We start from the raw sequence: 17,149 nt of genomic DNA on the forward strand, positions 1-17,149 counted from the left end.
TTTTTTTTAAAGATAGGGAAAGTTTTACCAATATGATATATGTAGGATTTAATAACTGGCATCAGTGGCGAAGCTAGCATCATTTGTTTGGGTGGGCTAGATTTAAACAAAAAAATGAAATTTACTTCTCAAAAAATTTGTTTTATATAAATGAAATTAAGCACACTACATAAATAAAAATTTAACCATAAAACTATAAAAATACAATGTAAATAAGAAAAACACTATTGACGAAGTTGTGTCCTGCGGTTCTTCAAAAAAGAAAATTCATCTATTATCGCATCTGAGTCAATATTGTCCGCAATTTCTCTTTCAATGTAAATAACCATACAATCTGAAAGAAACTCATTCTCCATCTTGTTTCGATGTGTTGTCTTAATTAGTTTCATGGCAGAAAATGCTCTCTCTGTTGTTGCTGTTGAAACAGGAAGGGTTAACACTAAACGAATTAATCTATCCAACAAGAAATAAATCTGTGAATTTCTAGTCTCAACCAATCTTCGACACAATTCAGAAAGGGAAGTAATATTCTGAAACTCTTGAAGAGAGCGTATATCTATCTCAAAGCACTCTAATTGTCTTCTCAAAGCCTGTAACTCAATCTTAGTGAAATCTTCAGGATAAAATCTTTCAGCAAGGCTGCAAATATCTTCAATTTTAAATAATTTAAATGCATCAATAGGATTTAAAGCTGAACTAAGAGTGAGGAGTTCCAAAGTCTGTTAAGTGAATCTATTATTCAACTCCATCAATTGAAAATCTATTACAGTATTAAATATATCATAATGATAATAATGCTCCATTGTAATATAATCATTCTGCTGACAAGAACGTCCTCTCCCTTTCATATGGCGAGCTTTCATATCAGGCATATCTATCTCATTCTTTTCACAAAATAGAACTACATTCTCAATAAAAGTTTCCCAACCATTGTCTTGCAGCCTTTGAAGAAGTTTTTTCGTAGTTGAGACTAAGTGCACAACATTTAGAATATCTTGAGATTTAACTTGTAATGCTTGACAAAGTAAATCACTCATCCCCAAAACTTTATTTAATAAATGCAAAATGAACACAAATTTAAAAGATATCATTGATTCACACGCACCTTTAGCCTCTCCACGTATGTTATTGTTAGGCCCACACTCTACCAACTTCCCAAGAACTTTATGAACAACACTAAACAAATCAAGCAACCTACTGACAGAACGGAAATGAGAGCTCCACCGAGTGGCTCCAGGCCATTGCAAAGTATGAATTTGATTGGCCCCTGTACCAGTTTGAACTTCTCCTGAAGCTATCAAATCTATTATTTCTGCTTCCCAAACAGATTTTAACTCAGAAAGCCGTTTAGCAGATGAAGTCAGAACATTTACAATTGAACCCAATGCTGAAAAGAAAAGCCATACATCTGGCACATCATTAAATGCTGCAACTAAAGCAAGTTGTAGTTGATGTGCAAAACAGTGTATATAATATGCATATGGGCAATCTTTCAAAAACAATGCTTGCAATCCATTTCATGCACCTCGCATGTTACTAGCACCATCATACCCTTGCCCTCAGATATTTTCAACTAAAAGATCATATCGTGCAAGAACATTACATATTTCTTTTTTCAATGTTACTGCTGTAGTTTCCATGACATTGACAACTTCTAAAAAACGTTCTCGAATATACCCATCACAATCAACATACCTTAAAATAATAGCCATTTGCTCTTTATTAGATTCATCAAGTGCTTCGTCTACTAAAATACAAAACTTACCATCTCCAAGTTCCCTGCGTATCTTGTTTCGTACTTTGTTTGCAAGAATATTTAAAAGCTCTTTTTGAATGTCAGACGATGTATACTTAGCATATGATGGAGCATTTTCCAAGACAACTTGAGCAATTTCTTTACTACACTCCGCTGAATGCTTTATCAACTCTATGAAATTTCCCCGATTTCTTGAATTAACTGATTCATCATGACCTCTAAAAGCACATGCTTGCTTTGCTAACCATTTAACAGCAATAATTGAAGTCTTCAATCGTAACCTATTCTCCAAAAGTTGTTGTGAAGTTTGGGCATTAATTAATCTATCAATGTGTTGAATTGGATTCCTCAAACAACCCCAACTCTGCATATTCTTATTATGATGAGAAGATGGACCCCCTTCATGCTGTAAAAAAGAACATTTTTTTCCATTGTTGACTCTCTTCCAACTAGAAAACCCTTCAATAACAAATTTTGGGTTTGATGGAATTTCATCAAAAAGAAAGCATGGAAAACAAAATGTGCTATCTTTTACCTCAGAGTACTCAAGCCATGGAAATTTTTTAAACCAGTGATACTAAAACCTACGTTCTTGCATGCCATCATTAGTTAGTGGATAGTCTCGTAGTTTAGGCTGATAAGGTTCCATTTTAATGTACTCCCTTCGAATATATCACGTTGATTTACTGAATATGTCCCTATTTGATGACGTAATCTAGGATCACGCTCCAGATAAGTATTTCTAGTTTCTTCAACTTCAACCCTTTGAAACTTGGAAGCATGTTGCTCACTGGAATCTTGAGCATTAACTTGACATGGAGATAAAAACTTGGTGGATGATTGATTTTCACCTATTCTCTTAAAAAAAAGAAAGTAGAGTTTTTCTTGGTTTATTTATCATTGAATCTGTAATAAAATACATTAAAAATTTAGTATTTATTTTATAAAAAATTGACAAAACCGTAAGTTAAAAGCTAATTAAAAAAAGTCAGCATTCAAATTAATTATTTTACTATTTTGATCACTCATTCTTTCATGCCATCATTACTTTATAATCCCAAGAAGATGAATCAGCACCTTTTACAAGTTCCACTTTATATGCTATCATCATTATTTGTCATATTCTATTATTTTATAATTTTAGAAAGATGAATCACAGTTCTCAGTTCACAAAATCGACAACTTCTCTTCCAAAATTCCACTTTGTGTGCCAACCATCATTATCATAAAATCATATTCTATTATGTAAACTAAAGTTTAAAAGGCAAAGTGCTTTGTACCAGCGGCTGCATCAAGAGACTGGGCATTCGGCGTTGGCTCGGCGGTGAGAGATTCAGCCTACGGGTGTGAGTCTTGCGACAATGGCTCGGCGTCACTCATGAGGCAGTGGCTGGGCGTCAATTCGAGCGCAGGAGACTGGGTATTCAGCAGCAGTAAGAGACTTGAGCAATTGAATTTTGGTGAATTTCAAATTCGTATTTGGTTAGATACTAGTGAGTTTTATGAATTGTGATTTGAGGAAAATAAGGATTCCTATAATTATTAGGTTTGTTTTTTTTATAAATATTAATAAATATAAATTTATAAATTATAATTTTTTTTTTCAAAAAGCTTACCCGGGCTGCAGCCCGGGTTAGCCTTCCCTGAGCTTCGCCTCTGACTGGCATTTATGAGAATTTACATTGTGAGTCCTCAAATGAGAAGCTATCCTTGTCTTTATATGACATATACATTAATATAAAAATAAGTTATGTCCAAGGAAAAAATTAACAATTAAATTATGTGAAATTACAAGTGATTGTCAAAATATTTTAGATATTAGTAATAATTGAAAATAAATAAAACCTAACAGTAAATAATAAAGTTTCATGCACCGGTTGGAGAAAAAAAAAAGCCAAAACATGGCTGATTACAAAAGCAACAGCTAGCTGCTTGCTTTCATTCGATGGATATATATAATGCAACATTTTGATAATTGCTTCATTTACCAAATTGGAGAACCGAGAGCAAAACAAAGAGAAGAAAAGAAGAAAAGCCGAGAGAAAAGAGAAAGAAAGGAAGAAACCGAAGGTGGGAAAAAGAGAAATTGAAAGGAAAAGTTACAGAAAATAGAATCGGATAGTTAGATTAATATTGAGTAAATTAATGGGTAATGGATTCATGAAGTTTGAACAATTATGTTATAATTTTCATGATACATATCAATTTTTTTTATCAATTCTAACGATTAATTTTTTAATCTTGTATTTTAAGAGAAATTCGAGAATTCAGAAACCCACAAGAGCCCTAACAAACCCCGAATTGAAATAAGATTTGTGAGTGGATACAATTATTACTATTATATATTCCGTGAAACATTTATGTTTGATAGTATAATTTAATATTATAATATGATTATATGTATGCATATTATATGTTTGATTGTGTCATGTGATATGATTGCTAGTCACCATATATGTACCCTTCCCTGTAGACTCTATGCATGCGTATTGAGAGTTAGGTTACTCTATCCATGTGAGATAGTTTAATTACACTGGGTATTGAGAGGTTTCCGCCCCGCTCTACTCGTGTGACGATGTTCCCGATGAGTATTGAGAGTTATTTCCCCTAGGTATTATTTGGTGCAGTTTGTGATGCATGTATGTATGAATTCCATGTCTGCTGATGCATGATATTCAGTGTGGAATTATGTTACATGATTATGTATAAGCACTAGCACACATACTTTATTATTATTATTATTATTAATATATAATTACACCCACTCATTGAGCCGCAAGCTCACTATTTTCCTATTTACCCCATTTCTCCTAGGTTTCCGTAGGATTTCGTGCAAACTAATTTCTAATCAGATGAGGTTGGGCCATGAGACGCATTGCTGAATAACTTGCATTTTGAGCAAGTTTATGTTGCTTATGTTTATATATATGGATATAATTTTAGTGTGAGTATGTATAGTGAGACATGAACTGTGTACGCTTTGAATGTATATTTTCGGACAAGACACAGAGGTTGTTATGTGTTCGTATTAGAGACCATTTTTATATATGCATATTTTCATGAATTAATTGTGCAATGAGTTTTAGTTAATAGTCCGCATAATTCACCTCAGATATATATATATAGGTCGGGGTGGATCGTGTCATAAAAGGATATTAAATTAAACACAACTTTAGACATAATATTTTGACCATTAGATTAAAGTTAATCAAAGGTTAAGGTTAAAGTTAACATGACATTTCTAATGTTAAAGTTAATAAATGGTATAGTTAATACGAAGTTTTGGGTTGTTTGCGGATCCAGCATTTTGATGGCATGATTCGTAAGGTGAGGAGCATGATTTTTGGATGGGCTAGTCGGGCGCTTTCAAGTGGGGGTAAGCTTGTTCTCATTCAAAATATGCTTTCATCTATGCTTCTTTATCTCTTTTATGTCCATCGTTTGCTTGCTGCGATCATTTAGCATTTTGAGTGGTTATTTTCTAGATCTTTATTGTGTGATACAGATTCTCGGTAATGCATTCATTGGTGCAAATAGCTATCTATTTGTGTCCTAGTGGTAGAGGATGGTATGTGGTTTTTTTTTTTGATCTGGCTGATGCTTTTGAGTTGAAGTTATGGTGTTAGTTTTGAAACTAGCACTCTCTTTGGGATTCTTTTATAAAATCCTAATTTTGTAGAGCCAAGCACCCAAGTATGGTTCAGTTTTGCTATTCTGCTTCTTCCTTTTGGAGATGATTATGCTTTATTTGTTGTGTTGCTGAGCCTTATTTCCATTGGCTGGTTAGGTCTGATGATAACAGTTTCTGGTATGATACTTGGTCTGGCTTTATGCCTCTTTTCTTTTTTAATCCTACTATAGCTTCTATGGTCCCTATGTCCTTCTTCTAGTGCAGTGTGGTTTGGGATAAGGGGAAGCTTTTGGTAGTACTGCTCTCTTCAGTTGTTGAGCAGATTTTGTTGATTCTTATTTCTAGTGTTGGGCCAAATATGCTTCGTTGGGATCTATCTAGGGATGAAGATTTTTCTTTGAGGAGTGCTTGGTGTTTTGTATGCAGGTCTCGATCTGAAATGATGCTTTTTTCTTTTATTTAACAACATCATATTCCTTAGCGGGTCTTTCTCTCTCTCTCTCTCTCTCTCTCTTTTATGGCATATGTTGCATGGTTTTCTAGCCATTAATGATGCCTTGTGCTCAAGGATGTTAGCCTAAAGGGCTACATGTGTTATTATACTTCACAATTTCATTAGTTTTGAAGGGCAAAATTTATTCAAGTGAATTAAGTGAATCGAGTTCAAGACACTCAACGGACAATAACTCAACCAAGAACAAGTATTAGTTCAAAGTGCACTTTATTGCTATAAATCTTGTAAAGCCTGTATGATTTAATGTATGCATGATTTAGCATTTGGAATAGCTTAAGAGTTTATTTAATAAATCGTTATTTTTTCATAAATCAAAGGTTTTATAATTATAAGCGAAGTATTTTATGAAATTGGTTATTTTCCAAGATATGAACTAAAATGAAAAGGTTTTGCAATCTTTGATTTCAATAAGTATTGTTTTAAACTCCAAATTTGGACTTGTTTGCAGAAATTAAAACATTTTCTGCTATAATATAATTTTTTAAAATTTTGGGGCCAAAATATAAATATAAAACTATAGCAGCTACCCAGTCAAAATGTGGCGGCTAACCACTTGGGAAGACAGAAAGATAGTGACAAGCCACATAAGGGTAGCGACTAATCGCTTGGGCTAATTTTCAAATTCAAAACTACAACAGTAACTTGCCACATAAGCTTAGCGGCTAACCGTCTGATTCAAGCAACGATCCAACTATATTTTAAAGGTCAATAATAGCTAGTTTACTTTTCTAAAGTATATGAACTCAAATCCAAATCAAATTTAACAAGTTTTTCAAGTTGAAATCAGTTCATACAACATCTTTTGAACTTCCATTTTGCAAATCTTTGTACATTGAGTTATCATTGAGCTATCATTTGTACATCCACTCTAAAAGAGAGTTTTAGTTGTAATCTTCCAATACATTATCAAATTTGTGGGAGTTTAAGTGTGAGAAACACTTGGGGAAAGGTGTGTGTGAGTGAAATATCACTTGTAAAGGTTTATTGACACCTTGAAAGGCAATTATAAAAACTTAAAGCTTTAGGAGGCTTGGATAGTGAAATTTTCAAGCTTGGTTTGCTTGGAGGCATGAATGTAGGCGACGATTGCCGAACCATGTAAAAGTTTTCATGTTTGCTCTCACTTCTCTTACTTTTTTATTATTGTGCATTGTTAAATTTATTGTTCTTGATTATATTAAGACATTAGTTTGTTTTGTTGTGTGATTTTAATTACTTAATTTTTTTAAAAACCTAATTCACCCCCTGCTAGGGTTGCATAGCTAGAATTTCAGAGGAAGTTTTTACATAATTTCTCGGTGGCATTATGTCGGGCTATTGAGATTTTTAGATACTTATTTTTGGATTGCCTGATGGTTCGGTAGGTTGGTAGTAGTTTTATTCGGTGCTTGGTCTTCCATACCTTCATTTTTCTCCCCGTGCTTTGCTTGTTCACTGGCAGCATTGCAACTGTTCTTGCTGCATCCTCTATCATGTTTGAAAGGCTTGAAATGCCTTTAGATTCGATTATGTAGTCTTTAATGTGGACACTGTTATTTTTTCAAGTGGTTTCTGACCTTAGACTCACTAGGTTTGCTTTTAGTTTTAAGCCAACTCAGTTAAGAGGTGTTTTGGATACTTAGACTGGGTGGGTTTGTGAATTATTCTGTCTCCTCGTAGGCCAGTTCGATTGGTTTCCTGGTTAAGATCGCTACTTGGGGTAGTGAAGTTGAGTAGAGATGGTTGTTCTGAGGGCAGTCCTGGTATGTCTACTATTGGTCGTGTTTTACCTATTCATTGAGGAAGCATGTTAGTTGCTTTCATTCCTTTTTAGCACACCAACCTATTTCTTTTATTGGGCTGATGCCTATTTTAGAGGGTTTGGATCTTGCTGTTGAGCTTGGTTTTTCTATTCTTGTCGTGGAGTTTGATTCGGCCACTATAGTTTTGTAGGCTATTTCTTATGACTCTGTGCAACATGTTTTACTTATCTCCTTGGCCAAGTCTAGCCATTGTCTTCTAGCCCTTCTATTGTTTTCAAACATGTCTTTTGGAAGGCTACATTCGCTGTTGACCTCATGGTCAACTAGGCTTATACTCATCAGACTCGTCAAATTTTTCAGTCATAAAGACCTTCCAACTGGTTTATCTGGCATTTTTCATTTGGATGCTTTCGAGATCCCACATGTTTGATGTTAACTTTACCTTATGAACTTGGACTTTTTGTATATTATTTGTTTTTCTGGCTTATCTTGGGAGATTTTGGTTTATATTCTCGTCCTTATGTTTTTTTTCCTTTCTAATTGATTTATATTACAGGTAGGGATCTAACCTTTTTTTACCCTGTTTTATCTCTCTCCTATAAAAACTAAAAAAACTCTTTATATCCTTTAATAAAATAAAATCTTAGAGGTCGAACTTAAGAAAAATAAAAGCATTCAAAATATTTACATGTTTAAAGCACTTTTTTGAAAGATTTGTTCGAATCATTAAAGATACAACTAAATATGAGGTTAAACTTGTTATAAGTAATTCTTTTATGTTATAGTCTATATATGGATAAGCATTATTTCCCTCTCAACTTGACAAGTTTTGCTGGCACCAAATGAGGTTAGATTTTTAATTTGTTTTCTTTATTGAGAGCACTAATTGATCCTAGTGAAATTCTTGCTAAAAAGTCTTCTTTTTTACTATTTCTTTACATGCCTTTTAAACTCATATTCTTGCCTTTTTCATTTAGCATTTATTTGAATTACATCATCAGCTTTAATAATCATTACTGGTTTAATTTAGGAAAATTATCTACTGACTACCTATTTATCGGGCTTTTTCAAAAATACACAATTCCTTTTTTTTTTGGCTGAATTCCACCTGAAGTTACATTATTTTGCACCTATCCACTTCCGTCTTCAAACTGTTAAGAGAACTAATGGAATATTGTTTAAATAACTTTTTTACCCTCAAATGTAAAAGATAAATTATCCACCAACCACCTGTTTTTTTTCGTATTTTTTTAAAAATACACAATTCTTAATTTTTTTTTACTGAACTCCATTTGAAGTTATATTGTTTTGCACCTGTCCACCACCATGTCGTTGTGAAATTATAATTTTAGCTTTATGATGTTAGCAAAGTTCTAACGGTGTTATAACGAAAGTAGACTAATGAAAAAAATGTTAACTTATGATGGAGCGTTGGAAAAAAAAAAGATTTGTGTATTTTTAAAAAACGGTGAAAAAACAGGTGGTCGGTGGATAATTTACCTTTAATTTATTTCAATTATTATTAACATCTAGGATGTCTTTTAATCTCTCATAATTTCACATAATATAATTGATAATTTTGTCATTGGACATAACTTCTTTTGTATTTATGTATATGTCATCTAGTCTCATTTGATGGCTCACAATATGAATTATCGTTTGCATTAAGTATAAAATCCTTACATATATCTAGATTTGTAAATTTCCCCTTAAAATTTCTCATACTTTTAAAACAATAGGTAAAGAAAAAAAATTGATAAAGCTTATAAGAAGGTCCGACTATTTCAACTAAATTGGATCTAATTCTTTCAATGTGCTTCTTATATTATTTTTTGTTGCAAATTCTTTTAATTATACATTTGTTATCTGAAATGACTTTTGAAAAAAAAAAATTCTTATTTTGAAGGATCATAAAGTGAATTATTACTCACTTAAAAGTATAAAAATCACACATACCAAAACTTATTAGATATATACATATATAAAGGTTAGGCCATTTGAGTGTCTTGTAAGTTCTTTAAAATAAAGTATAACAATAATTTATGCATATCTTCCATTTATAGTATATTCTCCCTAATTGCGTGCCATTTGTCACTATAAACCACGTCTGTCATATAAATCTTATCTTGGAGGTCCATATAGAAAACTCTCACTAGCTCTTTAGATACAATATAAAAATAGTACTTACTTAAGTTCGGAAATCACAAGAGCAGACTTGACCATTCGACCTCTTGTTGAGGTTTTGGATCTCTAACATCATCGATTACAATGCATAGAAGAAGGTTAGTTCCTTATCTCTTATTTCAACTCTGTTCATTACTGATTAATAACAATTTTTAAAATTTTAGACTTTGCTACCGCATGTTCAATTTTGATACGATTTTTATTAATATATTGGCCATCTTATTAGTAAAAAATTAAACATATTTAAGATTTATATTTTCAAACTTTTTTAGAAGGATCTATTATTTATCATATATACCAATGAGAATATATAAGTAAATCAAAACAAAAAAAATGTTTTCCTTTTAGGTCCAAAATGTAACAGTAAAGTTTAATTGCACTTGTTTTATTTTTTTTGTATATTTTGATTTATTTGTTGAAGAATTTTTTGGCATCTATAGTACTAGAAATTCTAGAATACATCAAATATGCCATGTTTATCGTACAACAAGTAAATGATTTTATGTCAAATGTTATTAATTAGTTGTATTACCTCTAATATGTTCTACAATTTCTCATAAACGATGAATTATTAATATTTTCTAAAGATAATTAAGGACTAAAATATTAAATAAGCTTACGCCTTTAATTAATGGATTCATTAATTAATTATGGGAAGGAGATATTTTACATTTAATCTTAGAATAAGTAAATATTTGCCCTTGCTCATTAATAATTAATTATACATCAAATTCATGAAATTTATTTGAAAAAAAAAACTTTTTTTAGGAGTATTTTCTTTAAACTGGCTCATGTCTGTGAAATAGGAGCGATGCTTGGAACCACAAAGGTGGACATAGGTACAACGCTAGTATATAGCCATTGCCACCACCAGGCTAAAAAAAATTAAGAAAAATAAAAAAATTGAATTGAAGTGATACATTATCATTTTAATTTATATAAATCAATTACAGCCTACTATATTTTATACATTCTCCATCATGCCTCCAACTTTTGGCATCATTAACTTAGCTGATATAATGTTACAATGTATTTTAGTTTATATTTTTTTATTGTGGTCTTCTTATACCAAAATCTTGGTCCTGCCAATGTCTATATACAAACAATTTTGTATAAATTAGTTTAAAAAACATAAATTTAATTAAATCTTTACATACGTGAGAAAATTATTATCTTATCAATTCACTTTACAGGGGAACTTCAACTATTTCACTTTCTGGATCCATCCAGTGGAATATGCGTTACATACGTGATCTGAGAAGAAAGATTAGAAACCTAGAAATAGAAGCAGCTGAGCTCTCTCAAAGATTAAACATGCTTTTGGTAATTTCATAATTATGTTTTACATATGATTTATGTTTTTAATATGCCTCAATTTACAAGCGTTTAAAATTACAATTAAGGTGATAATCACAATTAAACTTTTGTTACATTTATATGGTTAGGTTGACCAGGATGTGACTAGAGCTCAAAACAATTATCTTAGGCTTTTTGTGCAAGCAGCGGAGCACCATTTGCAGCTTCAATATGGTTAGAATTTTATAATCTTTGATCAATTTTCATGAAATTATAGGCAAGATGAATCTCTTAGGATAAGTTTTGGTGTATGTAACACCATTGAATAAAATAATACCAGCGCTGTTAATCGTCAAATAACTTAAGTTTTTAGTTTAAATGATTTCTCTGACATGGTATTAGAATAAGGTTTTAAATTTGAACCCGTGTTTCCTTATTCTTGTCTCATTTAGCTTTCATTATTTTTATTTACAATTTAACTTACTAGACTCTTACTCGGTCTCTTTGAATCAGATTTCTATTTGTATTCTAGTTTTCTTACTCTTTCTCATTTAGCTTTTGTTTACAATTGAATTCCTTGGATTCTTGGTCTCTTAGAATCTGATGACCTATGTTGCACTTGAGGGTGTTAAGGACCACATCTCACATTGTTTAAGCTTGAATGTTAGGTTAAGTGTATTAGTCTTGGACAGCCTCAACTTTTGAGTTAGCTTTTGAATATGAGGTAACATATGAGCTTCTAAATGATATTAGAGTCGGACTCATGCATGAGAAGGCCCACAATATTTTATCACCTAATAAGGACCATGGAAAGGGATTGACTTGCAAGTGACTGATGGTTTAAGGGGCAAATAGAACTAGGTTATATGTGATAAAGGATTTTAGGGATCCCACATCAATCAAGAATTGATCTTAGGTTAAGTATATAAGGTTGACACAACTCTCAAATTATGGGTTAGCCTTTGAGTATGAGTTAAACCCATGAACTTCTATGCAGATAGATTGTTAAAAGACTTTTTAAAGATTTGGGTCTAGATGAAAAACATCATCCACTAAGCACTAATCCATCCTATTATTTGAATACCAAACTGGCCAACTGAGCTGCGGGGAGCTAGAGATTGTTAAAACTTCTATTTGTAAATAGTGTTTAGGCTTTAACTGCTAAAGTTTAGCTATAGTAAGTTCAATAACAATTGTGGCAAATAACATGAATCGATTATGACAAAAATATCTCCTTTTAATTGAGCAATCACATAGATGTTTTTACCATTACATTATGGCATAAACTTTTCCAATAATGAATGCAGCTTTGAATTTATCACTTCAAGAGGAAATCAGACACCTAAAGCAGCTAACTGCCATAGAACCTCATCGAGTGAGCATCAATTTCTTTGAATCAGGGCAATCAACAAGCCAAAGGGGTGATGCGACAGATGATCATGACAAACCGAAGCCTGAAGGAAAGTAAAAAGTATGATTGTTTTGCTTATTGGAGTTAAAAAAAAAAAGTAAATTAAAAGACTTTTGCTTTGGTTGTGGAACTTTGTTTTTTATTTTGTCTGGGCTTTTTATATAACTATATTTTCAAGTGTGAACATCTGCTGATCAAAGTATGAATTAAGTGGAAGAAAATGTTTAAATAAGAAGAAACATTTCCTTCATTCGTTTTTGTTTAACATGGTTTATTTGTTGTGATTTAAGAGCTCAATGGACAAAGAAATACAAATCTTGATAGAAGATCAAGAATCAAATGCCAAAAAAAAAAAATAATCTAAAAAGAATAAAGAACAAAAATAGAACAGTCACATGACACCAAATTGTGAAGGAAAATTAGCACACTTTTTATTAACCCATCATTAATTACAAGGTCAATGTATACGGCGAATTTGTACATCTAGTTAAAAAATCAATCGCTAATTGCAACTTCTGTTGCCATAATCTAATCCTTGTGAAATTCTTGGTAAAATGCATGCTTCTTGAAAAATTCTTAAACATGTCTTTTAAAACTCTTTTTAAGTTAAATTCTTGGTAAAAAGTCTATTTCTTGACTATTTCTACTACATGCCTTTTAAATCTCTTCTTCTTGACTTTTTTATTGGTTAGTAGTTGTTTGAAATTAGTCATCAGCTTTATTATTTATTATTAGGGTTCAGTTTAGTTTCAATTATTACTAATACAGTACTGATATTTAAACACTATCAATATATCACCAGGATAGAAAACACTAAAAGAAAAATATTAAATATGTGGTGCAAGGGCTTACAACTTTATACAAAAATGTTGTTTTACAAGATCCCACAGAGTCAAAGCGGTTGGTTTTACGAGAGGCATCTGGCTACTGTGGAATGAAGACATCCAGGTGGAGGTGATGAGCAACAACAGACAATTCTTGAACAGAATAGGGAATGAGACCTTAATCAATGCTAATAACACCTATGGGAATATCAAAGCATATTCTTCTTCAAAGACAAAGTCCCTAACTGTATCTCTTCTGGTAAACTCGACGTCCTCAAAGACTAGAGCATTTCCCAACTCAAAAATCGACTTAGTTATGAGATCATAAAACTTGTATCCCTTGGATCTTTTAGAGTATTCAATAAAATAACAACTAATTGTCCTTAAGTCTAGTTTCATCTCATTAGGCCTACAAGACCTTTCCTAGGCTGGACATCCCCAACCATGCAAGTGCTTTAGATTAGGCTTTTTGCCCATCTAAAGCTAGTAAGGGGTTTTCGTAATTGCTTTATTAGGAGCCCGGTTAAGAATATACACTACAATCTTAAAATCTTCTCTCTAGAGTGATTCTGATAAGGTAAAATGACAAATCATACTCTTCACTATCTCATTAAATGTCATGTTTCGTCTTTCAGCAATACCATTCATAGCGAGCAAACCCTACATAGTATACTGCGGAGGGATGCTATATTCCTCTAGGAACTTAGTAAACAATCTTGGACGTTGTTCACCTGAACCATTATATTTGCCACCACAGTCAAATATGACGCTTTTGATTCCTTTGCCGAGTAAGCTTTCAACTTTAGTCTTAAAACTTTTGAATATATCCAAGGACTGTAACTTTTCACAGAGAAGATAAATGATATGTATATAAACGTTATAAAATATTATCACTCATTTCAAGCAACCATAGGAAATAGACAGAAAATATCTATATGTATAAGTTCAAAGACGTCCAAAGTTCTGTTGGCCTCAAATATGCGTTCATTGGTTTGTTTTCCTTTGATATAGTTAACACAAATATCAAAATTTGTAAAATCTAAAGGGTTGAAAATTTCGTCAGGCACAAATCTTTCTATGTTTTGTCTAGAGATATGACCCTATCTCTTATGCTATAATGCAACCTAATTCTCTTTGATTAATTTTCTCTTTAGACTTCGTATACTTAATTGCAGGGATTTATTAAATGAAACAATCGTATCAATTAAATGAGGATTATCATAGCCCGATAAAGAACTAGAACCAACCAATTTTGAATCGTGAAACAAACAATATTTTCCATTCCTAAATAAATAAGAAAAAACAGGTTTGTCCAAAACAGAAATGGGAATTAATTCTGTTGAGAAGACGAAATAATAAATATCATTAAGATCCAAAAAAATCCCGTCTTTAACAATAATCTAAATTTTCCAATTACTTCAACTTTAACTATATTGCCATTGCCCATATTGATGTATACTTTCACCGTCATTTGGTTTTTGACAACTCGGGCAATCTTGCATAGACACACTAATGTGAGTGGTTGCACCAGAATCTATCCACCATGTGTCTAGGTACCAAAGTTAAATTAACCTCAGAACAAACCAAACTAAAAAGTATACCTTTCCTAGCATGCCATGTGTGATAATTGGTGCAATGCTTCTTTTAATGCACTTTAGCTCTATGGAAGAAACAACCGGTACCTTTTGCATCACCTTGTTTTTTTTTTATTTTATTTCTGTTGAGGTGCTATATCTACAATGTTATGATCCTTCTTTCTTTTCTTGCCTTAAAAGGTAGAGGCCAGGTGAATACTTTTTGCTTTATCTTTCTTTAGCTTATCTTCTTCCTGAACACAGTTTGATATGAGCTCATTGAAAGACCATGTCTCTTTAAGACAGTTATAGCTCACCTTAAACTAATTACACTATGTTGGTAAGGATATTAAAACCAAATACACTAGCAAGTCCTCTAAGTGTTCAAGCTTAAGTGCTCTCAACTTAGAAGCAAGATGAGACATCTCCATGTTGAACTCCCTGATATTGTCTTTACTCGTATACATCATTGAAATTAGACTTGTCAAGATAGTGCCAATTTTAGTCTTTTCATTCTTGACAAACGTCAATTCAATTTCTATAAGGAACTCCTTAGTTATAATTGTCTTTTCAGACATTGAGCCTCTGAATACTTCCAAAATGGCCTTCTTTATGATCATAATACCACATTTTTATTTCCTTTTATCGTCAGGGATACTCTCATATGTAAGAAGTGAAGGAGAATCAACTCTGAATGCAAGGTCGAGATCCTTGACTGTGAGAACTATTAAGAGGTTCTCTTGCCATAATTTGAAATTAGAGCCATTTAGCATAGGAATAAAATTGATATTGACAGTAATGTTAGCAGCTGATATAATTGAACAGAGAACAACAAATAAACAAGACAACCTCATATAAGTCTAAAAACAAAAATAAATTCAAATAAAGATAGACTTCATCTCAACATATGGGATACTTCATTAATATTTCATATGTGGACAAAATATTAACAGGTAAGTGATATCATACTGTAGTTATCAAACACTGATAATAAAAATATGTCAAATAATAAATCTCCTTTTGGGCTAGTGTATTATTCATATGTAAAACCGAATAATTATCACATTTTTATTACCACAGGTGCACATGCAATTATGTTAAATATGGATCTTCCTTTGGGCTGATTGATATCCACAAAAATTACATATACAAAATCGTTTATATTTTAAATCAAAATAATTTCCACAAGAGAGGTTACTTTAGTGACATGTTGCTTCAATTAGTTCTTCTCAAAATATATATAAACATACCAAAATTTAAATCTAAAACTGCATAAAAAAGTTACCCAAAAAAATTTCTAGGTCAAAGTTAAAGGCAACGATCAATAATCAATTGTTGAGTAGTTAGGGTTGGCCGAGTTTGGGTTGACCCGAACCAGATCCTATACCAACCCAAAATTTGGAAACTCTAACATTAAATTTTTTGTTTCTTTTTTCATTTATTTTCTTTGAGCGACGACTATGCTTTTTGCTGCGGCCACTACTTTCTTGATTAGCAAAATGATCACCGCGTCTTTTTAAAAATTTTTTCCACATGGCCATTGCTTTTTCTCAGGGTGCCACGGCCACAAACTTTTAGCGTGGTCCAATGGCCGCCATTCTTAACCGAATGTGCAACGCCAGCAGTGCCAACGGCTGCCATTATTGCCAGCCACAAAACTTAATATTCAATAAAGAAACACACACACACACACACACACACACACACACACACATCTTAGATTTTGAATTTGTAATTCTAGAAAACAACCACAATTTGTTTTTCTTAAATTGAATGATACTAAATTCGAGAAGACCAAAACTTTATTCACTAATAAAAAATAAATGTAATTCTCAATGATTTAACATGAAGAGCGGTAAGCTTTTCATATATATATATTTTTTCTTCTCACTAGGGTTTTATAAGTTTTGTAGATGTCACATAAATTAAGGAAAAACACTCCGTTCGAGGAGCATGAAGCGAAATGAGTGATTTGAAGAGAGGATTCAGGCTTTGTAGAGGAAAAATGATGTATTAAGTGGATAGATTGGAAAACAACTAGGTTGATTGAGGAAAGCCGTCTATCGGTTTCTAAGGATAGGCCATGTATGGTTAAAGGTTGTCCTTAGGATACACCTCCTTCCCCCATACTTTTGTTTATGCTTCCTATATTTCATACTCCTTTTTTTTTTTTTGCCCATGGAGTCCTTTATTTATGCAATTAGCCTCTTTTTTCCT

The 17,149-nt window shown here is 32.2% G+C and overlaps 1 protein-coding gene across 1 annotated transcript; it reads right to left on the reverse strand.

Moving 5' to 3' along the window:
• Positions 1-224: 224 nt before the first annotated feature.
• On the reverse strand, positions 225-2,126 carry LOC112097309. The gene is made up of 3 exons (XM_024182492.1): positions 1,766-2,126; positions 1,106-1,387; positions 225-649 (listed from the first exon to the last, which is right to left on the reverse strand). The coding sequence occupies exons 1-3, from the start codon at positions 2,124-2,126 to the stop codon at positions 225-227; spliced, it is 1,068 nt and encodes a 355-aa protein (XP_024038260.1).
• Positions 2,127-17,149: the final 15,023 nt, after the last annotated feature.

The sequence above is a fragment of the Citrus clementina genome, unplaced genomic scaffold (assembly GCF_000493195.1).
Source record: "Citrus clementina cultivar Clemenules unplaced genomic scaffold, Citrus_clementina_v1.0 scaffold_6, whole genome shotgun sequence".
In the NCBI taxonomy this organism is placed as follows: Eukaryota; Viridiplantae; Streptophyta; class Magnoliopsida; order Sapindales; family Rutaceae; genus Citrus; species Citrus x clementina.

Excerpts from the sequence above, each read along its gene's own strand:
- LOC112097309 (XM_024182492.1), bottom strand. The coding sequence starts at position 2,126 with ATGCAGAGTTGGGGTTGTTTGAGGAATCCAATTCAACACATTGATAGA. Across the intron at positions 1,388-1,765 it reads ACGCAGGGAACTTGGAGATG|CATTGGGTTCAATTGTAAAT; the intron begins GTAAGTTTTGTA and ends TTTTCTTTTCAG. Across the intron at positions 650-1,105 it reads CATACGTGGAGAGGCTAAAG|ATATTTGCAGCCTTGCTGAA; the intron begins GTGCGTGTGAAT and ends TTAAAATTGAAG.